This window comes from Micromys minutus (assembly GCF_963924665.1).
Source record: "Micromys minutus genome assembly, chromosome: 20".
Lineage (NCBI taxonomy): Eukaryota > Metazoa > Chordata > Mammalia > Rodentia > Muridae > Micromys > Micromys minutus.
This window is the reverse complement of record NC_137955.1, coordinates 47,832,546-47,859,948: the sequence shown is the minus strand read 5'-3', so window position 1 is coordinate 47,859,948 and position 27,403 is coordinate 47,832,546. Positions and strand designations below refer to the sequence as shown.

The window sequence follows — 27,403 nt, the reverse complement described above, 5'->3', positions numbered from 1 at the left end:
CTATTTACATTTCTGGGCCCCGCTGCATTAGTGAAAGATCATTTCCTCATCACAGATATGTCTCTTAGTCACATCTGCAGAGTCCCTTTATTATGGGAAATGCCATATTCACATCCTGGGTGTGGAGATGGGGGATGTCTGTGGGAGGCCCCTCATGTCCTCTCATCATTTTGGTGAATAACCATCCACTTAGTAGCAATATAAAAGTCAGTTGTTGTTATCTGGTACATATAAACTCTAAAAGGTATGTGGGAGATGGACATTTTTGATTCCAGATAGAATATGACAGGATACAAAAAAAGCAATACACATCCTTAGGTAAAGCGAATATTCAAAATTTAGTGCTGATTGGTGTTTTAAGGGCAAGAGACAGTCTATGAATCTCTGTGTCATGTTCAGAGGGTGGAGTGCTACAGAGATGGTTGCAGCCAGCTCTTGTGACTATAGATGACAGCTGGTGCGCATCTTCCCTTCTGCACACACAGATGCAGCACACAGCATAGCTGCTGTTGGTCTAAAAAACCAAACAGAATGAAGACAAAAAAAAAGAAAATACAAAAAGCAAAACAACAACAAAAAAATCCTCATCAGTCTTTTCTAGCCCTGCCAGTCAACACGAACCCTTGCCTTTTAGAGCCCAGGGACTGTTAGCCATTCTGCAGTGGTAATGGCTTCTTTTCTTATTTTAATATGTTTTAGTGAATTATGGATATTTTACTAGCATAAACCTAGCTAATATACATAGCTAAACTAGCATAAAACTAGCATAAATACATCATAAACCTCTGACTTAAGATGTATTTCTAATTAGGCCTAGAAAACTCATTATGAAGCAGGCTATTAGCAGATCTCTGAAAGCCAGGATGGCTGGAGAGGTCATTCTAGCCCCCATATATCGGGAGGCACTGCTTATGGGCCAGTGGATGTTCCCCAGTCATCTGTATCAGGAAGTCTTAGGAGGTTGTAGGTTGGGAAGGGAAAGTTGTAATATGAGAGTTTCACAGAAGACAACCAGAACACAGAAAAGCCGTTCCTGGGAGCAGGGCCAAAATTTTAGTGAAAGGTAAGAAATTAGTCTGCAGTAGAGTAATTGGCAGCCACTCTGTCAGATTAGAAACAGGGAACTGGACTTTCTTCACTATAGTCTTGTCCTACATAGCCACTAGAATCCTGAGAAACCTAATAATCCAGGAATGAGTCTATGTAAACTATCTCTTAGTTTTTATGTCACTGGTAGAATTATGGTTGAAAGAGTTATGTGGATATCATTTTAAATTTTTTAACGTTTTTAGTTGAAGTAGAATTACATCACTTCCACCCCTCCTCTTCTATCCCTCTAACCTTTCCCAATTACCATCCCACAAAGCACTCCCATGCCTGCCCAGGTTGAGAGCTATCATCAATGAAAAAGAAGAGCTTCCAGACCTCAGAGTTGCAGGCACTGTCCCACAATGACCCAGTATAATATATATTCGCATCTTTCCTGTTGTGGTACCTCAGTGATCTGAGCTTCCAGCTCAATGCCCAGGGATTTTTAGTAAGATACTCTAACACTATCAGTGTCTTCTACTCTTAGAAGTTTACAGAAATCCTATGTTAGAGAAATATGGGTGCTCCTTCCTAAACCTTAGGGCACAGGAGTATGTAGAGCCTGCTGCTTTTATGAGCCTGGTCCTTGCATGATGGTTCTTCTGAACAATGGACATGATGAGGCACAACATGAGATTTGTGGAGAGACCATACCTGCTCAGATCAAGAATGTCATTGGTTAGGATTCTGAAAAGAAAGCATCCTTAGATTAAAACAAAACAAAACAGAACAATTAAAACAAAATGAACAAACAAAAAACACTTAGAGACAAGAAATCCCTATACCGAGTCTTATGTATCTGTAACTCTATGCAGAAAGGTGGGATCTCTATGCCGTTTGGGGACTGTTTAATCTGAGAACTGTGGAGTAAGAGATGCATCAGAAGCAACTCCACAAGTTGGTCGGGAAGGTCACTTCTCAATGTGACTCCTTGGAGGTAACTCATTGGCACCTTTTGTGCCTAAAACAGCCTGATCACTCCTTTGAGATCAAGCCAGAACTTTCCAAAGTGAGTCAAAGTAAAACTGGAAGTTGGTTTTCAAAGTGATGCTAACATTTTTTTTGTCTACAGCCACCATCAAAAGTGAGGGTTATATGAGCATTTTTCAAAGAATCTCTTCATAAAGATTTCTAATAAAAACATTCAATGACAAAAGATGGCACAGGACTGCCTGAAAGACACAACCATAGTTGGTTCAATCTATAAAACACGTGATGTGTCTTTCCTCTCACTGGTGACACAACCATAGTTTGTTCAATCTATAAAACACGTGATGTGTTTTTCCTCTCACTGGTGAATTTAAAACTCAGTTTAAAATTTTTTCTTAAATTGCACAAATCTATTTCTGTTCTCCAATAAAATTTTCACTTGCAAAACAATATTGTCAAGAAAGACTTTTTTAAAAAAAGCCACCTAAAGGAAGACATTCCATACCAAGGAACACTAGCTGGCCTACCTACCCTACTGTTGCACTGAAACACACCAAGAGATCACTGAGTGTCATCACACTTCTCATGGTGGCAAACCCTTTCCACCCAGCCGAGTTTAATCTGTCACTTCATAAGCTCAACAGCTTGATTTTTTGAGTACTCTGAATATATACCCCACTCATGAAAGCAATTCCACACGCTCTGGGTTCAAAGAGAGGGGCATGAAAAGCAGAGAGCAAACCATTCATGAATGGATGCTGAGAAGTTCCCTCTACCCCATAAACAAGATCTATTGGTTGATGAGGTTTTGCTGCAATATTTAGAGGCTGGTAGCCATCATATGCATCCCCGAGGAGCAGCCTGAGAGTTGAAGTCATGGTTACCAAGTTCCCGTGGTGGACAACCTGTCTGAGAGAGGTCGCCGGGCCACATCCTAGACCTTAGCTCACCTATCTCTTCCCCTTCTTCTCTGATTCCTTTTTTTTTTTTTTTTTGCACTTCATTTGGAGTCCAGACCCATTTCTTTCATGTTTAACTAAAGTCTTTTAAAGACACTTAGTAGGATGTTGCTCTTCCTAATCCTGGTTGGATTTATGTTAGAATTTGGGCTTAATTCATACAGGAAAAGTCTCTTCTAACTCTTCAAAAGTTCTAAGAAGAACCACCTCCTCACGCACCCATGCACTGCCTACACATCAGCGGCCATCTTTTAGTCTGACAAGGAAGAAAGAAACTCATGTCAGCTGTGAGCCCACGTTATGCCAGGAACATTTTATGTTTTGTTAGAATGTCAGTGAAAACAGGCATGGTGGGTGGAACTTTATTTGTGTTGCCCATAAACCAAACTTAAATTACCATTAAATTCCAAGATAACATGGTGACGGCACCTGCATCAGGATTCTATCCACTGTATCTGTTCTCTTACCTCACTGTGGAGGTTGGGCTCCCAGGGTGAGAGGTACCCCAGAGTGAATGGTGTCCTACAATAGTTCCTTCTTAGCTGAAAGTTTTGCTCCCCACACCACCGTCACTTTTCCATTTATGGCTGTCCAGGATTCCATTCTGAATATACTGGTGAAAACTGTCCTTTCCATGTGCCCAGTTGAGTCCAGGGATGTAACTAATCAGCTACCAAAGTCAGTTCCTCATCCCCTTCATGGTTCAGTTGCTGAACACTAACCAAAATTTTTACTTCGGGTTATGTTCTCTGTGTCTTATACAATCCTGGTATTTGCTTCTTAAGAGAAGTATGGGAGAAGAGAAAAAAGACTACTTTCAGGAAGTGAGGACAGAGTGCCACTCTTAGCATGTGGGCAAATTAACCACCTGCCAAGTGGTTCAATGGGAAGAGCTGTCTGCACTGTCTTCCAGACTTTACCATATTCCCCATGAGGTAATGCACCAAAGCAAACAGTGCATGTGACAGCAGGGGTGGTTTCCATGCATAAGAAAAGGGTTGGCGTTATTCATTCAGCACTTAGTATCAGCCCACAATGTGAGAGGATGTGTTGGCTAGGCTCTGTGAAGAAACACAAGGGATGGAGTGATCCCAAACAGGAGAAGCATAGTCTTCCTAATTGATCCGCTTCTTCCAAACTCCAAAGAGGCTTCTCTAACTCCCTGATCTTCAGTGTGTAGTATATGATTTATTGACTTTTTATGTACTCATAAGGCAATAGTGTTATCACCTGAAATACAAAAGTATCATATCACATCTTGTTAGGGTCATGAAGCCACTGTTCCCATTGGAAACAAGTATATAATATACTGACGAGGAAAGCACAGCAAATGATTTGTCTTCTGGGAACAGTGATCTTATGTGATTTTTATCTCCCATTAATAAAATTAATGAAATCCTGATTGTCTTTAGCTAGATAAAGAGTTCGTAGCTCTGAAGGATGTTGGAGGAAGTACTGGTGTTCTAAGAATCCTCTTTCTATCAGAGGTTGAAACTGTTCAAGGGTGCGTGTTTCATTACGTTGAAGTAATTGGTGTTAATCTTTGGTAAGTTGTGGGTACACAGACTTTGGCCAAGTGCTTCTAGGTTGGATTAATATTTCAATCAGTATATTTTCAATAAAGCGGCTTACTCTCCTTATTGTCAGTGGGCCTCATCCAGTCAGCTAAATGACTTGAAAAATTAAGAATAAATTTCTGAAGGGGATGGCCTCCTGCTGAAGCACTAACTGTGAATCTCCAGCCAGCTAGCCTGACCCATACACCTTCAGTTTGTCATGTCCTGCAACCCAGAAGTAGATTCTTTCAATACATTTCAAGAAGTACAATGTAGATAAATGGGTAGATGTTTGTAGACAGATGGATGGGTATATGATAGAATACAGACAGATGATAGATAGACAGACAGATAGATAGATAGATAGATAGATAGATAGATAGATAGATAGATAGATAGATGATAGATTATATATATAGATAGAGAGAGAGGGAGGGGGATGGGGGAGAGAGAGATGAATGGATGGATGGATGGATGGATGGATGGATGGATGGATGGATGGATAAATGGACAGACTGATGGATAGATAGACATGTATATGAATGATATATATAGGTAGATGGACAGATATAACTAAATAATAGATAATATGGGAATGATAATGACAATAGATAACATGATAGATAAGTGATAGGTAGCTATAAATATAAATAGATGATAGGTAAATCAGGTAGAGATATAGACAGACAGATATACAGAAAGATATCCAAGCACCCTATCATTTTTGCTTTTGTAATGGAAAATTCAGACTGATATAAGTGGTTCCTTGAAATATAACTAGAAATCAGGGAAAGCACACAGACGTAAAAGACCAAAAAAAAAAAAAAAGAGTACGCTTCAAAATAAAGATTTCTCTTTGTTCCACACATGGAACCTTTGGGAACAGATGGAAAGCTTTCCATCGCTCCTCTTCCCGTCGTAACTCTGCCTACTCGCTAGTTTACTTCTGCAAAGGTCCCTGCGTCCAGTTTGAGGAGGAAGAGGAAGTACGCAGCATAAGTGGAGGAAACACTGCACCGTGTGATTTTTGTGGGGATCACCTGAGTTCCTAATACTTCCTAAACTGAGGCCATGAGAAGGACTTAGTGAGAATAAACCTAGAAGGAGCTCAAGGAAAGAAAGTACGGATGGGTCAAGCCCTCATTCTGATGAGGTGACTAGACCAGTGAGGCAGAATTATGTGTACGCTGCCATTTAAACAGAGAAGCATCAGAACAGGTCAAGAAGTTAGAAGCCAGACTCCCAGCTAGAGTTCCCAGGCAAAGTGGGCTATCAGAGAGAAGCACTGGCAGCCAATGCTCAGGACACAGTTCCTCAAGTGTGCTGAAAACTGGCCACATTAAAAACGTTCTGGTCACACTGGGTTCTCTGAGAGATGAAATCAGGGTCAACACACTGTCCCAGGCTTGGGAATCCAGGTTTAACTTCTAGATGGTTGGCCGCCACCATGAGTGGAACCATTGTGGATTGAGAGATCAGTGGAGTGGGGTCCAGACAGCATCTCAAAGAAGTCAGAGAGAACAGGAGCTGTAGGCACACTCCTTAAAACACTGAAGCTGTCTTCCCACCCCTCCCTCGTGTCCTGGTCCTCTCTCCCTTGCCCTCTTTTCATTATTACTCGAGGTTATAAATATGTCTGTGTCTAAGACACAAACATACATGCTCGTGAGAGCCACACATGCCTGACTGGCATCTGCCATCCACTCAGGACAGAGAAGCTGTCACTGGTATTGCTTTTTAAGCATCCTTCCGGTCCTGATTTTTAAATGTTTCTTCATTTACTCAGTGCATGAAAACAATGATGTTCAGTTGACAGCTAGTCAAAAGAGGACTTGGAGACTGTGACACATGGGCAGACAAAGGGAAGTCAGGTGGCCCAGTGTGTGCCACACGAACAAAGTACTGAGTGTCCCCAGGCGGCCAACGGCTGTAGTCAAGTACTCACCCCTTTCACTTCTGGTTTTTTTTTTCATATTTATCCACATCTTAGGAGATTTTCTTAATTATCAAGCACTTGAATAATACAGATGAATGATAAGATAAAGCCAGGGATAGATGTAGTAACTGTCCCTGAAGTGGCCATGAGCATTTGGAGATCAAGAGCACACCGTCCCCATCGTTAGCCCATTGCTGCTTCTCAGCTTTATGCATCATGTTTATAACTCTATACACTAAAAACCGTTTTCGTTCAAATCTTCTTCGATATGGTTTTTAATAACATTTACATCTGCGTCTCTCCAACAAGGCTCCATCCTCTCAAGGTTCCATAACCTAGCTAAATATCGTCGCTAGCTGGAGACCATATTCTTCAGTCTTCAATTCCATATGCCTACTGGAACATGTGTGTTCAAAACTCCACACAACTTTATTCTCCAAGATATCTCATTGACCCTTGCTGGCATTTAGTCTAGACTCCTTGTTGGCAACAGCCAGGTATGCCTGACTCACTATAAAAGGGGCCGCTTTCCCCCTCCTTTCTCTCTCTTGCTCTCTCTTCTTGCTCCCGCTCCCTTACCCTCTTCCCCCTCTCATTCCCCTCCTACCTCTACAAGTGCTCGTGGCTGGCCTATACTCTCGCCTTCTCCCTCCCTCCATCGCTTCCCCCCCCCACTCCCCTCCCCATACCCTGAATAAACTCTATTCTATACACCACCGTCATGAGGCTGGTACCCCGGGGGGAAGGGATGCCTCATCATGGGCACACAGAGGCACCCCCCTTTCCCACACCAAACATATTCCTTCCTTACCGTTTTATCAAACACAACAGCCCTGGTACAATGATGTTACGGCAACATGGATGTGTCTGCAGTAACGGAGACAATGCTGAAGCATTTCTTACTTCATCCGTTACTTTGAGCATCTGGGTGCCGCTTACTCCGGTTCTTTCCCAGGGGTAGAGCGCAGCAGAGCAGAACCCCTCGTGAGTGAGGGGAGGCGGGTTCTCTCCTTCCCCGTGGACCTCTGCAAGAGGACAATCCAGTGAGCAGTGGATGTTGAGGGAGGAAAATAGAGGAGGGTTTATGTTTAGTATTAGTTACACAACTGAAAATCTGTTCCCTCTCCGATCACAGAGCTGCCTCGGGAGCTTCTTCCTCATTGTTCGCTGCGTGTCTACTGGAGGCATCCCTGACAACTTATGAATCAAACTAATTGTAACTCTTTCTTGGTTATGAGAAAAAATGACACTCACATTTTCCTAAATTAAGTCTTTCTCGCACAAATTATAGGTTGCCGCTATAGATCAAGCAACATGTATTCTGAATTGTGACTGCTGGAGAATTCTCTAGTGAATGGGGAAATGAGGCACGTTAGTTTGCAGTTACACTGAGGTGGACCCTCTACCCCCATTTGCGCTGTCCAAGAGGAACGGTTCGAGAAGTCTTGATTCACCACAAATGTAGCGAGCATTTTACTAGGTCCTGCTCTTTCACATTAATCTGGAGGAAATCAAACCATGGCAGGTAGCAATGTCCTACATCCCCAATCAAACTAGCGGCTAATTTCAGGCTAGAATTTAGAGCTTTTGTTGAATCGTGATCCTGCCTAGTTTTACTTATCTTGGTGGAAGTCAGACACTTCAGTCCCTCACATGTAGAACCTGTGAAAACATGGACATCCAGAAGAGCTGGGTTTTCATCTAGGCTGCTCATCTCCCATGTGCAATCCCTTGCTCACCACACGCAGGACTCTAGCTGCTTCACACCTTTGTCCAGGGGGAGGGAACGCTCAGCCGGGAGATGAAGCTGGAGGAAGGACTGTTCCATGGGTTCAGTGGCTACTGTTAGAAACAAAGGTTACTCCTGGTGGAGCAAGTAATGGGGGAAATGGAACTCCTTCTCCTGAGGAGTAACACAACAGACTGGTTTTTTCCACATCAACTAGCGTGCAACCCCATAGTCTTACAATTGTCATAAAGTCATACATTTGTCATGAAGAAACTGAAGGAAAGTGGGAGGAGGACGGGCTGCTCCATCAGGTTCTGGAAAGAGATATGGAGAGACTTAGTTCTACCAGAAATGGAAGATGAAAAGAGTAGCGTGAAGGTTTTACAATGTGTGGGGGAGTGATGGGATATTGGCCCTTGGTGAGCTACCTACCTCTGATAGAAAAGCAATAGTTTTCCAATTCCTCTAGTTGGAAGGGAGCGCTGATTCTGGTGACTAAGGCTTGGTGCATCTGTCTCCGCGGCTTTGGTGTTAGCTACTGTGTTCCCTCTGCTGACTTATCAGTAGTGACTGTGGATGGACAAGTCACCTGATTTACTTAGAGACTAAGGGAAAATGCCCTTTGAAGTAGCTAAATTCAATACAAGTCTTCTGGCTTTCATCCTCTTCCCTCTGGGTAAAAGACCAGCTTCTTCAGTAGTTTTTGACAAGCATGGCTATCTAGGAGCTCGTGGGCTGTGCTCCAGGTGGCATGGGAGTGCTCCCTTGGGGTAGCCTCGCCAACTTCCTCACATAGATCAGCACTTCCTTGTTCTAGTGTGCGCAGTCCATGGAAGCAAGCACTTAATATTTTCATTGAGGATGAATGACATCACATCTACTCCTCTGCCTAAAGGCTGGGGTATGAGGGGCGCCTTCCTTCCTCATCTAGACAGTGAGCTTCTCTGCCTCCATTACTTCCTACTTATTTCTCCCCAGGATTTTGGACACGTGAGGATTTTCTGACTTTGTTGGGTCAGTGTGAACTATATCTGTTTATTTGATGGGATTTCTTTGTTGCCGTTTGTTAGGTGTTGGTCTAATTGGTTAGATACGGAGAGAGCAGAAGTCTACCTTACAGTTCTCATGCAATATAAATTTGGGCATTTGTCTTGTTCATATTCTTGTGTCTACCAACAAATTGAACCATAATTATTGACCACTGAATAGATTTGATAAGCACCAGGAATCATGAAGGTTATATAAAGAAAATGCATCATTTCTGCCTGTGTTAGACAATCGAGCGAACCAATGTAAGTGGAGAAGTTAGAGTGAAGTTAAACGTCACGTGGGCACTGCTGATTAAGAGCCTGAGTCTCCGTGAAGAAAAGAGTGCTGTGTGCAGTCGAAATACTCAAGATGGGCCACACTGTGCCCATTGCTACTGACGAATTCACATTCCCTCTCTGATAAGCACTGTCCTAACGTCGTTATAAACAGTAGTTCTTTAAATCACACAGCAAACCTCTCGTAAGGACTCTCTCATTCCCCTATGTGTGCGGTGAAAAAAAAAATCAATACGAATTTGTAAAATCCTTTTAATATGTAGATTCATGCCTACATAATCTTTTTTTTGTTTTTTTTTTTTTGAACGACTTTCTTTTGCAAAACAAAGATAAATGTACAGATTTTAAACATTTTTTGCTTAAAATTACACATTTTTGTCAGTACTGTTTTTTTCAGACATTAAAATAAATTTTACATAAAACCATGTGAATATGTTTTTTAGTCAGTACTTGATTTTTTTCAAGGGCTTGACAAGTATGCATTGAAAACGTACTAGTTGCAATAAGCGTAAAGTACATGCAAAACAAAACGCAACATGGAAATAGTCAAAGTCTTCTTGTTTTTTGAATATATGTATATTTTTTGTTTTCTTTATTTCTTGGACTTCATACAGTCTGTGAGTTGTTTCTGGGGGAGTGCAAGCCTCTGGGGTTAGCATCCCACTATCAGTGACTGCATATTATGTCTGTTCTTTTGTGACTGGGTTATCTCACTCAGGATGATCTTCTCTAGATGCAGCCATTTTCTTAAGAATTTGGTTAAGTCATTGATTCTGGTGGCTGAGTAGTATTCCATTGTGTATATGTACCACAATTTTTGTATCCATTCGTCTTCTGAAGGACATCTGGGTTCCTTCCAGCTTCTGGCTATTATAAATAGAGCCGCTATGAACATTGTGGTGCATATATCTTTGTTGTGTATTAAAGTGTCTCTGGGGTATATGCCCAGAAGTGGAATAGCTGGGTCTTCAGGTAGTACTATATCCAATTTTCTGAGGTATCGCCAGACAGATTTCCAGAGTGGTTGTATTAGCTTGCAACCCCACCAACAGTGGAGAAGTGTTCCTCTTTCTCCACAGCCTCGCCAGCATCTGCTGTTATCTGAGTTTTGGATCTTGGCCAATCTGACTGGTGTGAGGTGGAATCTTAGGGTTGTTTTGATTTGCATTTCCCTGATGGCTAAGGATGTGGAGCACTTCCTCAGATGTTTCTCGGCCATTCGGTGTTCCTCAACTGAAAATGATTTGTTTAGCTCTGTACCCCATTTTTTAATAGGGTTATTTGATTCTCTGGTGTCTAGCTTTTTGAGTTCCTTGTACACCTTGGATATTAGGCCTCTATCTGATGTGGTGTTGGTAAAGATCTTTTCCCATTCTGTTGGTTGCCGTTTTGTTTTCTTGACGATGTCCTTAGCCTTACAGAAACTTTGCAATCTCATTAAGTCCCATTTGTTAATCTTTGACCTTAGAGCTTGAGCCATTGGTGTTTTGTTCAGGAAATTTTCTCCTGTGCCTATGTGTTCTAAGGTTTTCCCTACTTTCTCATCTAATAGTTCCAGTGTATCTGGTTTAATGTGGAGATCTTTAATCCATTTACACTTGAGCTTTGTACAAGGAGATAAGAACGGGTCTATTTTCATTCTTTTGCATGTTGAGTGCCAGTTGGACCAGCACCATTTGTTGAATAGGCTGTCCTTTTTCCATTGAATGTTTACTGCTCCTTTGTCAAAAATCAGGTGACCATATACATGAGGGCTCATTTCTGGATCTTCTATTCTATTCCATTGATCCACTTGCCTATTTCTGTACCAGTACCATGTAGTTTTCAGCACAATTGCCTTGTAATATAGCTTGAGGTCAGGGATAGTGATTCGCGCAGATTTTTTTTGTTGTTGAGGATGGATTTTGCTATTCTAGGTCTTTTGTTATTCCATATGAAATTGCACATTGATCTTTCCAATTCCATGAAGAACTGGGTTGGAATTTTGATGGGGATTGCATTGAATCTGTAGATTGCTTTTGGTAGGATGGCCATTTTTAAGATGTTGATCTTTCCAATCCATGAGCATGGGAGATCTTTCCATTTTCTGAGATCCTCCTCAATTTCTTTCTTTAGAGGTTTGAAGTTCTTGTCATACAGGTCCTTCACTTCCTTAGTTAGAGTCACACCTAGGTATTTCATAGTTTTTGTAACGATTGTGAAGGGTACCTTTTCCCTAATTTCTTTCTCCACATGTTTGTCCTTTGAGTATAGGAAGGCTACTGATTTGTTTGAGTTAATTTTGTATCCGGCCACTTTGCTGAACTTATCAGCTGTAGGAGTTCTCTGGTGGAATTTTTGGGGTCACTCAAGTACACTATCATGTCATCGGCAAAGAGTGATGTTTTTATCTCTTCCTTTCCGATTTGTATCTTCTTGATCTCCATTTGCTGTTTAATTGCTCCAGCCAGGACTTCCAGTACTATGTTGAATAGGTAGGGAGAGAGTGGGCAGCCTTGTCGAGTCCCTGATTTTAGTGGGATTGCTTCAACTTTCTCGCCATTAAGTTTGATGTTGGCTGTTGGTTTGCTGTATATTGCTTTTATTATGTTTAAATATGGGCCTTGGATTCCTGTTCTTTCCAGGACTTTTAACATGAAGGGGTGTTGGATTTTGTTGAATGCTTTCTCAGCGTCTAGTGAGGTGACCATGTGATTTTGGTCTTTAAGTTTGTTTATATGGTGGATTACATTGATGGATTTCCTTATGTTAAACCATCCCTGCATCCCAGGGATGAAGCCTACTTGGTCATGATGAATGATCGTTTTGATGTGTTCTTGGATTCAGTTAGCAAGGATTTTGTTGAGTATTTTTGCATCAATGTTCATAAGTGAGATTGGTCTGAAGTTCTCTTTCCTTGTAGGGTCTTTGTGTGGCTTAGGTACGAGGGTTATTGTAGCCTCAAAAAATTAGTTGGGTAATATTCCATCTGATTCTATCTTTTGGAATAGTTTGGCGAATATTGGTGTTATATCCCCAATAAATGTCTGATAAAATTCTGCACTGAACCCGTCTGGACCTGGGCTTTTTTTGGTTGGGAGGCTTTTGATGACTTCTTCTATTTCTTTAGGTGTTATAGGGTTATTTAGATGGTTTACTTGGTCCTGGTTAAACTTTGAGACCTTGTATCTCTCTAGGAATTTGTCCATTTCCTCCAGATTTTCCAATTTTGTAGAGTATAAGTTTTTGTAGTAGGATCTGATGATTTCTTGAATTTCCTTAGTTTCAGTTGTTATGTCACCACTTTCCTTTCTGATATTGTTAATTTGGATACTCTCTCTTTGCCCTTTAGTTAGTCTGGCTAGGGGTTTATCAATCTTGTTGATTTTCTCAAAGAACCAACTCTTTGTTTTGTTGATTTTTTCAATGGTTCTTTTTGTTTCTATTTGGTCTATTTCTGCCCTAATTTTGATTATTTCTTGCCATCTACTCTTTTTGGGTATATCTGCTTCCTTTTGTTCTAGGGCTTTTAGCTGTGCTGTCAGGTTGCTGATGTGAGCTCTCTCCAGTTTCTTTTTGGAAGCACTTAGGGCTATGAGTTTTCCTCTCAATACTGCTTTCATTGCATCCCATAGGTTTGGGTATGTTGTGTTATCATTTTCGTTGAATTCTAGAAAGTCCTTAATTTCTTTCTTTATTTCTTCTTTGACCCTGCTATCCTTTAACAGAGCGTTGTTTAGTTTCCATGTGTATGTGGGCATTTTGTTGTCTTTGTTGTTGTTAAAGACCAGCCGTAGACCATGGTGATCTGAGAGGATGCATGGGAGTATTTCAATCTTCTTATATCGATGAAGGCTCATTCTGTGTCCAATTATGTGGTCAATTTTCGAGAAGGTGCCATGGGGTGGTGAGAAGAAGGTGTATTCTTTTACTTTAGGATAGTATGTTCTGTATATATCTATTAATTCTAGTTGGTTCAAAGTCTCTGCTAGTTTTGCAGTGTCCTTGTTCAGTTTCTGTTTCCCTGATCTGTCCATTGGTGAGAATGGGATATTAAAGTCTCCCACTATTATTCTGTGGGGTGAAATGTATTTTTTGAGCTTTAGTAGAGTTTCTTTTATGAATGTGGGTGATTTTTTATTTGGAGCATATATGTTAAGGATTGAGAGTTCCTCCTGACAGATTTCCCCGGTAATGAGTAAAAAGTGTCCTTCTTTATCTTTTTTGATAATTTTGGTTGGAAATTTACTTTATTCGATATTAGAATAGCCACTCCAGCTTGCTTCTTGGAGCTGTTTGCTTGGAAGTTTTTTTCCCACCCTTTTACTCTGAGATAGTGTCTGTCTCTGTCTCTGAGATGAGTTTCCTGTATGCAGCAAAAGGCTGGATTTTGTTTATGTATCCAGTCTGATAGTCTATGTCTCTTTATTGGGGAGTTGAGACCATTTATGTTAATAGATATCAAGGAATAATTGTTTCTGTTTCCTGCCATTTTTGCTTTTTTGGGTTGAGTTGTGTCTGTGTTTTTTTCTTCTTTTAGTTTTCTTGTTTAGGAGTTTTCTTGTTTTTACTAGGCTGTATTTTCCCTCCTTGTATTGGGTTTTCCACCTATAATTCGTTGTAGTGCTGGGTTTGTGGTCAGATATTGTGTGAATTTTGATTTGTCTTGAAATATCTTTGTCTCTCCATCGATGGTGATTGATAGTTTTGCTGGGTATAGCAGCTTGGGCTGGCACTTGTGCTCTCTTAAGGAGTGCATGATGTCTGTCCAGGCTCTTCTAGCTTTTATAGTCTCTGTTGAGAAATCGGGTGTGAGTCTGATTGGTCTGCCTTTATATGTTACCTGACCTTTTTCCCTTACTGCTTTTAGTATTCTTTCTTTACTTTGGGTACTTGATGTTTTTACTATTATGTGTGGGGAGGTATTTCTTTTCTGGTCCAACCTATTTGGAGTTCTGAAGGCTTCTTTTATGCTCGTGGTCATCTCATTCTTGAGGGTAGGGAAGTTTTCTTCTATGATTTTGTTGAAGATATTTACTGTGCCTCTTAGTTGATACTCTTCTCCCTCTTCTATTCCTATTATCCTTAGGTTCGGTCTTCTCATTGTGTCTTGTATTTCCTGGACATTTTGGGTTAGGAGCTTTTTGTTTTTTGCATCTTCTCTGGCTGTTTTGTCTATGTTTGCAATGTTGTCTTCTGCCCCCGAGATTCTCTCCTCGATCTCTTGTAATCTGTTGGAAATGCTTGCTTCTGTGACTCCTGATTTCTTTTTTTGGTGTTCTGACTCTAGGGTTATCTCTTTTAGCGCTTTCTTTATTGTGTCAATTTCTGTTTTAATTTCCCTCTTCCATTCCTTTATTTCTTTGGTTCTGTTTTCCTCTTGTTCTTTGAGTTCTTTGAGTGTTTTTCTTGTTTCTTCTTTAAAAGCTTCTGAATCTTTTTGCTTTTCCTCCCTTTCTTGTTTAAGTAACTCTATCAGTGTCTTGAGGCATGATTTCAGGTCTGTGTCTTCTTTCTCTGGAGTGTTTGGAATTCCGATGTTTGCTACTATCGGAGAGCTGGGTTCTGGTGTTGCTAGATTGTCTTGGTTTCCTTGGGATATACCCTTTCTCTTTCCTCTTGCCATTTTGTTGTCAGTGATATGTTCTTGCCTTTCCCTTGTATCTGGTCTGTGTCCCTGGTACACTTTCCGTGTGCACTCCGCAGAGATCTCTCTACTCCCCGGCAGCCCAGGTTCCGGGTGGCAGCTGGTCCAGGCTCCACTCTGCGTCCTGAAGTCGCCTCCGGGTGGAAACAGAGGTTCCTAAGATCTGTTCCTGGTCACAGATGCTCAGCCTCTACGAGCCGCCTTTCCGGCTTGCAAGTGGGCCAGGCTCTGCTCTGTGTCCTGAAGTCGTCTCAGGGTGGGAACAGAAGTTCCTAAGATCTGTTCCCGGTCACTGGGTCGGGGAGGACAGGGCAGGTCAGGGCAGGGGGTGCCCTTTCCGTGTGCACTCCGCAGAGATCCCTCTGCTCCCCCGCAGCCTAGGTCTCCCACTCACCAGTTGCTCAGCCTGTTCGAGCCGCCTTTCCGGCTGGCAGTTGGGCCAGGCTCCTACATAATCTTATAATGAACGTAAAGTGAGTCGCTGTGTCTGTGGGCAGCTGTACATTTTACTCTCTATCCCACTTTCTAAAAGAACGACTTGCCGGACGTATCTGCAGGAGAGTGACAGTAATTAACAGAATAAGACAGAGAAGGGCTCCTAGGAGACCCAGCCCTTCTCTGTCTTGTCCTGCACAGCATAAGCTCCTCCCAGAGCAAGGGTTCAGAGGAAAGTTCAGATGAATCTCTGAGCACAGAGTTAGAAACAGGAGGAACTCCCAGAATCAAGTTGGGGCCCAAAGCAACTCAGACAACACTTAAAGCTGTAGTCTCTGAGTTCCTGGGATCGTTCATGAAGTAAAACTGCAGAAACCACCACCCTTGGCACCACCTACATTTGGGGCCCTGACTATTGGAAGAATGCAATATGGAGAGAGTCTAATGATGTGGCCAGATTCTTTTACACTCTCGAATCCTCGAGAGCTCAGGACCGACTTGCTTTGACAAATGGTAAGTGACAGTTCTTCAGCCCAAGCCACATGGGGATACACCAGCCACCTCCTCACTCCTGAGAGGCCTGCAATGGCTTAGGGACGGACATGTGGAAAACAGAACCCATGTGTCTAAGATCGCCTGAAGCAACTGCCACACACACTGCTAACTAGAGCCAAGGGGATGGCCAGGACTTTGACTGAACCCAGTTGTCTGGTTTAGCTGCCACCAAATCACTGCCCCACACCTCACGAGGATGAAGGTCCCAGTGTTTTCTAACCTATTTTTATGTGGTTACTTTTGCAGCAATAACTGATGAAAACACATCCCAAATGAAAACGGGCTTATGCTAGGCCAGGGTGGCGCATCGTGTGAAACTCACACACTTCTCCCTCAGAAACCACATAGGAGTCAACATTATATCTTATTTCACCTAAGCACACATCCAATCAGTCCTTTTAAAACCTTTGTGCTGATTGATAGATATTTTGCTGGGCAAGAGAAGCACCAAGTTTCTACATTATGCTAATGTAGTTATTCAAAGTAATCAATAAATACAGTTTTTAATTGAATTTTCTCACTAGTCATGTCTCCCATTTCAAGGCTGATCTGAATTCCTGGCAGGAAATTCGCCTTCGTTTTGCTTTGGCAGGCTTCTGTTTGTACATTACTCCTTCTCGGCTCCAACCCTCTACACGGCATCCTGGGCTGTGCTCACTCTATCATGTCAGCATCTGGAGTCTGCCACAGGCGGAGCCTTGGCCCGAGTGGTTTACATGAGCATTTGGGCTTGGACCTACAGAAAACAACAGGGCTGGTGCTACTTCTTCAGCTCCGGAGACATCAGAAATAAGCAGCCCATCAGGGAGATGTTTAAAAGAATTTTAAATCTACAGTTCAGCAAGAATCTGTGCATCCCTAGCAACTAATATAACAGGCAACAAAATTTTTTAACGTGTGAATATTAATATGCTCATACATGCATATGCTTATATCATACATGTACAAAGTATGTCCTCTACGATTTCTTCTTTAGAGAAAATCAGATGGTTTCAAGAATGACCAGCAATGAAGTCCAGAATGTATTTCAATTGTGTTGACATATTTAAGAACGTCTTTTCATCTTCTCCTGACACTTGACAGCAAAAGCCCAGAACCAAAGGCAGAAATTTCCTTCAATGGCCCTCAACCCTCAAAGACTCTGAGGGTCAACAAGGTGCTCTACATTACACGCTGCCTCCTCGCGAAGGAACAGAGCATAGGCCAGAACTTTCTCCTAAAATCTGCCACTGCAGAATTAGACAATGTAAGGAGTACACTGAAGAATCGGTTCAAAGTGTCACAAGGCCTTTGGTCCGTCATTCATGCACTCTTTGCTGGATTCATTCAGCAAACACTGTCTCTCGAGCACTTGTCAAGCTCTGGGGCACACAATGTTGACAATACACAGTCTGAACAGATGTATACCAGATAGAAATATATGATGGCAGTGGATTTAATGACCATTGCTAGGGTGAGTACAGGGTCCCAAAGAAGTTAGGCATAAAAAAAAAAAAACTGTAGAATGAGGGAATAAAGGCATCATAAGCTTGTCTGAAAGATTGTTTTAAAATAGCCTTCTCCAAGGAAGGTAGGTGGGAACATGAAGGTGTCAGTCATCCTGGTCCCAGAGGAAGAACGCCCTCCACAGCAGACTTAGGTAGCATGTGACACAGAAGATCTGAATGGAAGAAAAAGGAGAGGTGAGGTCATACTGAACTCCATGTCTTAGAACATACTGGGCATGTGTATTTTACGAGGCATGAGAGGCATCCAGAGCTGGTGCCCAGCCAGAATCAGCTCACAGTCTATCAGGTAATTGTTTTCTTTTGGACCTGAATTTGTTTCATCGGTGTTAACGTGACTGGGGTGTAACATCTCCCTTCTACTTGCCAGGTGATACAGAAGACATCAGGGTCCCCTCTTGGGGTCTTCTTAGTCTCCTGAAGAAAATAACTCAAGAGTGGAATCAAAAGAAAGTAAAAGACAATGTAATTAGCCTTTACAGGAAAACTTCAGGGTACGCAGCTGTGAAAGCCTTGGCGATGCCGAGGAAAGAAGAAAAACTCTGTGCCATTTAAGTCGGCATGAAGGTCGGACATGTGCCAGGGGAGTCAGACAGCCCAGGATGTTGGGGAAACGCAAACTGTTGAGGAAAGCATGCTGAGAAAAGAGAAGGCCAACTTAAACCCTCACAGTTGGGCCCCTAAGTGAAAGCACAGAGTCTGCTCTTCTGGGAAGGAAAAGATCAATATTTCATTCAAGGACTAATTATCCCACCCTTCTCATTAACAAAGCTTAAGGTGAACCCACCTTCCTAGGGGTCATTCCTTGACCAGTGATTGTCACAGGCCAACTGGGATGTTAGGTAGGTATCAACTCTGGTCAGAGATTCTTTTCTCTTAGTCAGGTGGAATGTCACCTTAATGACCCTTTATTCCTATCTGTAGCATCCAGAAATTGTACTCTCAGCAGCAGATGGTGAGATTCGTCAAATCAAATCCCCTCGGCATTATCTGTTTGATCTGAACTTGAGTCTTTTCATCTACGGGGAATCCACCCCAGGATGCCCCACTTCTCAAATTCTGTGAGCTCTGAGCTATCCTTTCTTTTCCCTGTCAGGAAAGGGGGTGTTGTGAGACCTGAGCAAGCATTGCTCTTTTGAGCTAATATATTGCTGTGATTCTCTCCAAAGACAAAGCAATTAGTGAAACTTAGATGTACTGTTTCTGAGAGTCACCTGTGGTCTGATTATGACAGCGTGTTTTCTAAAGACAGATCTATAAAACGTGAAAAATACCGTGTGCATGAACCATGCAAATAACAGGTCAGTGTGTGTATTCAGACAGACTTCGGTAGAATAGCCCTAAATAAAACCTGAGAAATGCAGCTTGCCCCTTTATGGATTTTGGCTGTGATGGATCTGCCCGTGAGTTGTTGCTTGTGTCTGAGGAGTCACAAGACCCAGCCTGATTGGCACAGGTTAACTCCCCACACATTTGCAGCCCCTCTTTTCCTATTTGCTACTCTTCCCCTGAAAAACATGCTATAGTGCCAAAGTGAAAGATCCATTTAATGCCCACAGGGAGAGCCTGTGTTGGAGGTCAGCACTGAAGGCTGGTTCCTGTGGACAGGCGCAGCAATGGAAGCTGCTCCCTGAGGATGTGTGCAACACTAAATCCTGCTCCCTGAGGACAGGTGCAACACTAAATCCTGCTCCCTGAGAACAGATGCAGCATTGGAAGGCTGTTCCCTACTTGGCTGTCTCAGGAGTATGGCATGAGGCCCCATCTACAGGCACAGATGAGTGAAGATTTGGAGACGCGCCTCAGTGCTGAAGAGGCCCTGATCACCTCTACAACCAGCAACTCGGTTCTGCATCGGTATGAACGTGCGTCAGCCGCCATCCGTGAGCTCATGAGTGGAGCATGAAACTCTCTCCTCCGGAACTTCATTCTTCCCAAGGAAACCATCTGGTGTTGTGCTCTGCACGCAAAGGTCTTATCTCACATTGACTGGAAAGTGACAGATGTTCATACTCAGTACAACATGATGTTCCAGAACCAGTTTACGTTAAGGACGGTGCAGCCTCAGCACGGAAGGGCTGCTAGCCTGAGCTAGGAGACAACTGGAGACTGAGATGGACCTGAAGCTGCTGGTGCTCACTCAGAAACAGCTTTGCTCAGTGTAGTATTTCAGCCTCCGACTCCACCATGCTTTACGGAAAGTTCCATCTCCCACTGAAAATAGAGAATCCACCACACCCAAAGCTCTTGCATGGGGCAGTCAGGTCTCTAAGTGGGCCAGCCACTCCTGTGCCCGGTCCTGCTGCTGTTATTTTCTGGATACTGGTTAGAATCCACTAACATTCAGAGAGTAGGTTGTGACGACGTACCAGCTCTTCATTCTCCTCTTGCTGGACATGGGTCGGACATCACTGTCTTCTTCACTGGGCTGTGGGGAGAATTAAGTGGGGGTAAGGCTTACAAATCTCTTGGCCCTGTAAGTGGTCCGTGGAAAGCCTCCATAAATGTTGTTGAAGGGAGGAAAGACTCTTGAATCTGGCCTCAAGAAATCTGGACTAGAAATTCACTAGGAGCTACAGGGTTGTCTGGCTTCTGTGAAAACTGTGGTCTTTTCTTCAATCAACAATTGCAGATATCTGCTGAGCAGATTCATAGTTCACACACTGTTTTGAGCATTGTGTGTACGTGTGTGTGTGAGTTCACATGTGTGTTCACTTATGTGTGAATGCATGTGGGAGTGCCAGTGCACATGTGTTTGAGAGCTCGAGGTTGGTATCCAGTATCTTCCTTCATCTCTTCTCCCCTAACACTTTGAGGCAGGGTCTCTTGGTGAACATGGGGCTTGCCATTTATGCCTGTCTGGCTAGCCAGGTTCAGAGATCCCTTGTCTCTGCCTTAAGCACTGTAGACCCACAGAGAGCTGCCCTCCATCCTGACTTTCACGTGGGTTCTTGGGGTCTGAACTGTGACCCTCACGCTTATGTGGGAAGTAGTTTAGCCTCTGAGTTGTCTCCCCTACCCTCAGAGACATTTTAAAGACAGTGGTTAGTACTGACACTTGTCTCCTGCTGAGCTTCATTTTGGTCTGCTATTTCACTGGCTTTGTTGCCCCAGACTCAGCAGGGTGGCCCACTACAGACAAGAATCTGAGCCTCCTAAGGAGGCAAAAACAAGCACTAGTCTCACAGGAGAACAGCAGTGTACCCTACTGTAAGATGCTGGTGGTCCCTTTCTGTGCTTTTCCTGGTGCTCTCCTGAGTGCACAGTGGCTGCAATGTGCTGTCCACATTCTGAATGATGGAGGTCAAGGTGGGCCTATGGCACGATTGTATGACTTTTCCTGGGGAGGTTTGAAGAATTATCTGTTCACCTCAAACACAGTACTGATAACATAACAGATAAATGATTTCTCCTAAGTGTATCTTAGGGAACTAGTGAGTTTATTGGAGTTACTTACAGGAACCTGGGTGAGGCTTTAGAGGAGTATGGGTGACTCAAAGGCAGATGTATCATAGAAACACCAACCTCTTTTTTTTTTTTTTTGCTTTATTTATTTATTTATTTATTTATTTATTAAACTGAACAACTTTATTTTAAAAAACACAAATAAATGTACAGATTTTGAGCATTTTTGCATAAAAGTATACAAATATATTTTTGTCAGTACTTGGTTTTTTAAAAGGTTTGATAGTGTGCATTAAAATCTTACTAGTTACAATGAGCATAAAGTACATGTAAAATAAGATGGAACCTGGAAATAGTCAGAGTCTTCTTGGTGTGTAAAGATTAAGCATAATGGTTTTTCATTTTCTTTCTTTCTTTCTTTTGGCCTTTGTTTTTTCTTGAACTTCATATAGTCTTTAAGTTGTTTCTGGGGTGTTCAGAGCTGTCTGGGGTTAGTATCCAATTATCAGTGACTGCATATTATGTCTGTTCTTTTGTGACTGGGTTATCTCACTCAGGATTATATTCTCTAGATGTACCCATTTTCTTAAGAATTTCATAAAGTCATTGTTTCTGATAGCTGAGTAGTACTCCATTGTGTAAATGACCACAATTTTTGTATTCATTCATCTACTGAAGAACATCTGGGTTCTTTCCAGCTTCTGGCTATTATAAATAGGGCTGCTATGAACATTGTGGTGCATGTATCTTTGTTGTATGTTGGAGCTTCTCTGGGGTATATGCCCAGAAGTGGAATAACTGGGTCTTGAGGTAGTACTATGTCCAATTTGCTGAGGAACCACCAGACTGATTTCCATAGTGGTTTGACTAGTTTACAACCCCACCAACAGTGGAGAAGTGTTCCTCTTTCTCCTCATCATCGCTAACATCTGCCATTCTTTGATCTTAGCCATTCTGACTGGTGTGAGGTGGAGTCTCAGGGTTGTTTTGATTTGCATTTCCCTGATGGCTAATGATGTTGAGCACTTCCTTAGATCCTTCTTGGCCATTCGATATTCCTCAATTGAGAACTTTTTGTTTAGCTCTGTATGCTATTTTTTAATAGGGTTGTTTGATTCTCTGGTGTCTAACTTCTTGAGTTCTTTGTATACCTTGGATATTAGGCCTCTATCTAATGTGGGGTTGGTAAAGATCCTTTCTCCATCTATTGGCTGCTGTTTTGTATTCTTGACAGTGTCCTTAGCCTTGCAGAAACTTTGCAATCTCATTAAGTCCCATTTGTTGATATTTGATCTTAGAGCATGAGCCATTGGTGTTCTGTTCAGGAAATTTTCTCCTGTGCCTATGTGTTCTAAGGTTTGCCCTACTTTCTCATCTAATAATTTCAGTGTACCTGGTTTAATGGAAGCACCAACCTCTTGATGACTAAAACAAGCTATATCCTTGCAGCTCCCTGCCCAACTTGCAGTCAGCTGGGCCTCTGGGAGATTCTCTTTCCCTTAGCTATTAATGTTGCTTATGTAGCCTTGAGCCAGCGCCTTGCAAATTTTGGAGTTTTGTTTCCTTTCTGAGCCCTTACTTCCTAGGACTTACAAGTTTCCCTCTCTCTTTTATGAAGTAACACTTCAGTAGAGGAATTAAAGTTATTGTCCATCCTGTTGCTTTGTTTTAATTAACACTTGCTGAGAGAATATAGTTACTAAAAATCCAAATGTAGTATATGACACCTGAAATCAGGTAGGACTGGCTAAATACCCACGACTTTTAGTTGGAGCAAATCTTTGAGAAACGATTCTTGCTTTTTAGAGTGGTGGAAGAAATAAAGATCAATACACTGCTTGATGGGATCCACAAGCTTACTAAAGCTGAATTTCAAGGTCACTAGGAGGCTGTGAGTTCCTCAGAGACTGGCAACTTTGATGAGTTTCAACTTCTGCTATAAGTGAGGGAAAGAGAAAAACCAGAATCTCAGAGAGGTGCATTCCAGAATTTTCACCTTGATATCACACTTACAGGGGAGAGTTTACCTACATGACTATGTACATAAAATCTACCAAGTCAGAACAGCTGTATAAAAATGTTATGTCTAAATGGCATAGATCATTGTGCACACCTTTTCTTTAGTGTCCTAAGCATTTCTATAGCTAGAGTATAGCATGATGGAATTGTCCCTAAATCAAAGTGATCACTAAGAATCAGACTCTCTCACCTATACCTGTTGGGCATAGGTGGGTTAGCATTCTATACCATGCATAGGTTCCCAACCATGCATATCTTATAAACTCTCTGTCTATCATACCAATGGTCTTCAAGAGGATGCAGGAAAAAGCATAGTGAGCCCCGCTGGCCCCAGATGCTATGTATAGAAAGAGCAGTAGTGTTGTGGTTAATTTCTATTGCTAAACTGCAGAGTATAGAATCCCATAATAGACACTGGTGTGGCTGTTAAGTTCCTAAATTGGGTTAATGGGAGTAAAGAGACTCAGATGTGATGGCGAGGGGCACCATCCCTTAGGCTGAAGTATCAGATTGAGCACAAAGGAGTGAGCCCACAAAACACCAGCACTCTTCTCTGTCCATTTCCCAGCAAGAACAGCGTGGGCAGCCCTCTCACTCTACTCAGGTTTCTCCCAGGGGAATTCCAGAACCTAGTGTCCTGGCCTACTTGGCAACCCAGACATTATGCTCTGGATTTTATTGTCCAAGAGTGTGGTCAGTCCTCACACGTTTTCCCACAGGGCTGACTAGCTGTCACAGCTTGTTTATGGTCTTTGGATAGGTGACCTTGAGAGATGAGTCATCAGAATAGCTTCTGTCTGGAGCATTGCATCGATTGACTCTGTGCTGACTGAGGTCTCGGTGATATGCGAAGAGTCCTCCATGCTGCTGAGTTCCGTGAGGCCCAGACTCTGTGCACGGTCCCACCCAAGACCTGCCTGCCACCCTTCCCTGCATGCTGCAGCTCAAGCATCCTTTGTCCCTGCTCTAGAGCACACAGCTGTGGCCTTCCCCAGGGAACTCCGAGGTCCCCCTCCCAGTAAGAACTGAACATTTATCCACCTGATGAGTGGTTCCCAATTCCCCAAAGGCTCTATTTTGGAGAACTGAATTGACAGTTGATGGTAAACAGTTCAAGCTTAGAAATGCCAATTGACTGTCGTCAGCAACTGTAGACGTAACTTACAATTTGACTTGATGAGTAGTTTCTTCTCTAACTTCATTTGGCTGGAGAGCGATGGTGTACGAGTGGTAATTCCGTTCTTCCCACCTGTCTTTACAGTGTGCTCTCTGAAAAGCTTTCTGGTCATCTCCTTACACGTCACAGCAAGTGGGAAATTTAGATTCTGTGTTGATGATAGGTTCTCTCTGAGCCACAGCAATTCCATTTTTCCAAAACCCCATTGTCAAAATAGGTAAACTGGAATGAGATTGTGTTAATCATAGTTTTTGATAAGAAAATAAGTTATACTCACAAGGGAGAGACTTACTATTTACTGACAGGAAGTTGTGATTTCCTGAAGTGTAGATTTTAACTTGAACAGGGTAGACCAGTTCTCTATATTGTGAAGTAAGCAAGCCTACTCTGCTCAACAAAACCTGTTCTTCCCCATGTCACTTTTGGTCATGGTGTTTTGTCATAATAATCATAAATACGAACCCAGCTTCCCCACAGACTGATTATCTGGCCACTGCTTCCACAGCAGCCCTTCCTTGTCCTTCCTGTACTTCTGTAGTTGCTTCAATAAGTTGGGCAAAAGCGATATTATGGTTCGAATCTAAATCTCACTCAGAGGCTTGTTGTGACCTCCTGACTGGTAGCACTATTTGAAGGGGTTGTGGAAACTAGGGGAGATGGGACGTGAGCCTGGCTAGTTGAGATGGGTCACTGGGAACATCCATTCTTGAGTATGTGAGGACATAGTTGTCTCCAGAAAGGGAAAGTGTAACTTCTACAAAGAGCCCAACACAGTTCTAGGAAGAGCCCAAATCCTGCATGGACAGGGACCGGCCTCCTGGTACAGCAGAACTTGTTTCTACATGGTGAAATTGGGGCTCCGGTTGCCCTGCCATCTGTTAATGGCAGCAAACAGGCTGGGACTCACATCCTCCCCCAGCTCAGAGGTGCTCATGCCGTAAACTGTTGCTCTCTGTTGGAAGCAGGTTAAAATGGTAGCCAGATAAACACAAAACAAGACTTCAAGTAGTAAGTATTCAGGGTGGTGTGCTTTAACTAACCGGTATAAAGTAACCTTTGCAAGGGACCCATGCATACCTCCAGGGACATGCTGGCGATGGTAATCAGTGGATGAGGTCCCTTCTCTCAGGTGTGCAGAATGGCCCTGGCTGCATGGGGGGGGGGGGGGTACTGGTAGCTCCTTTTCACAACCCCAGCTCTTTTGTGTTGCAGGGCAGTGTTGGATGAGTGCTCCCTCTGCAGGTGCATGATGGGACCACCTGTGGCTCAGCCCTGCTAAAGGATCAACCAAACTCTCCAGAGCTCCCAGGGACTAAAACATCAACCAATGAGCACACATGGAGAGACCCATGGTTACAGTTGCATATGTAGCAGAAGTCAGCATTGTCTGGCATCAAAGGGAGGAGAGGCCTTTTGTCCAGTGAAGGCTCTATGTCCCAGTGTAGGGGAATGCCCAGGCACTGAGGTGGGAGAGGGTGGTTGGGAAAGGGAGCAACTTCATGGAAGCAAGAGGAGGGGAAGGGAGAATAGGGGAAAAGGAGATAACATTTGAAATGTAAATACAGAGAATATCCAATTTAAAAAAAATAAAAAATTGGTCATTTGTTTACCTTTTGGATTTAAAATAGATATTATAACTTACATTTGGTTGTTAAATAAGGCTTGGAGTGGGAAAGAAAATCACTGTTTGATTCTCTGTTTTTACTCATAGAGCCTGTGTCCCCAGGAAGGACTGGCTTTGGGGTACAGCACACTTGGTTATAGAATGCAAAGAGAAGGCAGTGCTAAGGGGGCCCCAGATGAGGATCTGAGTTTGGAGGTGGTCTCAAAAGGAAGATGAGGGACTGGGGTTGGGGAGGCATTGCCAGTGTGATAACTCAAGCTATCCTGAGACCCTCTGAAGATACTTGGGAACAGAAGCAATGGCACAGGAGCTCAGAGTCTGAGACCAGAGGAATTGTGGAAAGTCACAGGCCACAGTGACTGCACAGGGAATAGATGGAGGAGTCTTGAGCAGTGAGCAAAGCTTCTAATATTGGGCCTTTCATAGTGAATAAAAGCAAATTTGAAGAAAATTCATGCATCCTGAACTCAGACTTTTACTGAAATTCACTTTTATTAAGATCCAACACCATTATTATCAGGTCCTGTTCACCAGGAGCAGAGGGTCCACCCTGCAACCCTCAAGATACCAAAAAAAAAAAAAAAAAATCATCAGCTATAAGAGCCATACTGAGGAGCTGAATCAAACATGGGGTGGGGCGCTACTGATTGCCTTAAACTCAGTGGATGAACATGTAAATTATTCTATTTTCACTTTAAGCTTTCTGAGATTGCCCTCCTGTGATTCTTTTCCCCAAAATAGTTTTTCCTTCCAGGGTGCAGGAAATGCCATTCTAACTAGAATAGGTCTGTGCAGAAGTTAAGCCCTGGATAGCCTGCTGGCGTTCACTGCCACTGGGTTCACAGATACAGAAACCAAAAACACAGGAAGCTCATGTGTTGAGGTGTCTTTCTCACGGACGACGCTTAGCGCTTAGCAGGGGCTCACAGTTTCAACTTCATTTCTGAAACAGTTTATAATCGCTGGAGGATGGTGGGTGTTTATCGTAGAGGAAATGAAATATTGGAAAATATTTAGCTTCCTCTTTTAGGGAGTGAGGAATATTACCTGCCTTTCCCAAGTGCAATAAAGTCTGTGTTTTATCACACACACAAACGAGAAGGCGAAAGGAATGCTTCTTTATCTCACATTGTTGGTTGGTATTTTGGATTTTTAATATTACTCCTGCGTTCCTGCTTCAGAATCAAAATGGATGAATAATATCCTTGGGGAAATAACTATACCTTCTTTTCTTACCCAGGTGAAGTACTCTCATTTAGAACTCAATAAATAAGGATATAACACCATGGCCTGACCTTCCTAATCATGCAGCCTTTCCCATACCCATTTGAAACATATCACCACTTCCTCCCCTCCCTGCAGGAACGGCTTCTGCTCTCCTTGCTGCCAGCTCACATCGCCATGGAGATGAAGGCCGAAATCATCCAGAGGCTGCAGGGCCCCAAGGCAGGACAGATGGAAAACACAAACAACTTCCACAACCTGTACGTCAAACGGCACACCAACGTGAGGTATGGTGCCCCATGCAGTCCA

At 42.8% G+C, this 27,403-nt stretch overlaps 1 protein-coding gene across 2 annotated transcripts in view; it reads left to right on the top strand.

Moving 5' to 3' along the window:
- ADCY2 (adenylate cyclase 2) overlaps positions 1–27,403 on the top strand; it is a 370,486-nt gene that overhangs the window by 234,293 nt on the left and 108,790 nt on the right. For both annotated transcript variants that reach the window (XM_080933614.1, XM_080933613.1), the window contains exon 5: positions 27,233–27,381. In XM_080933614.1, the coding sequence (XP_080789740.1) occupies positions 27,233–27,381 (149 nt within the window). The remainder of the gene's footprint in view (positions 1–27,232; positions 27,382–27,403) is intronic.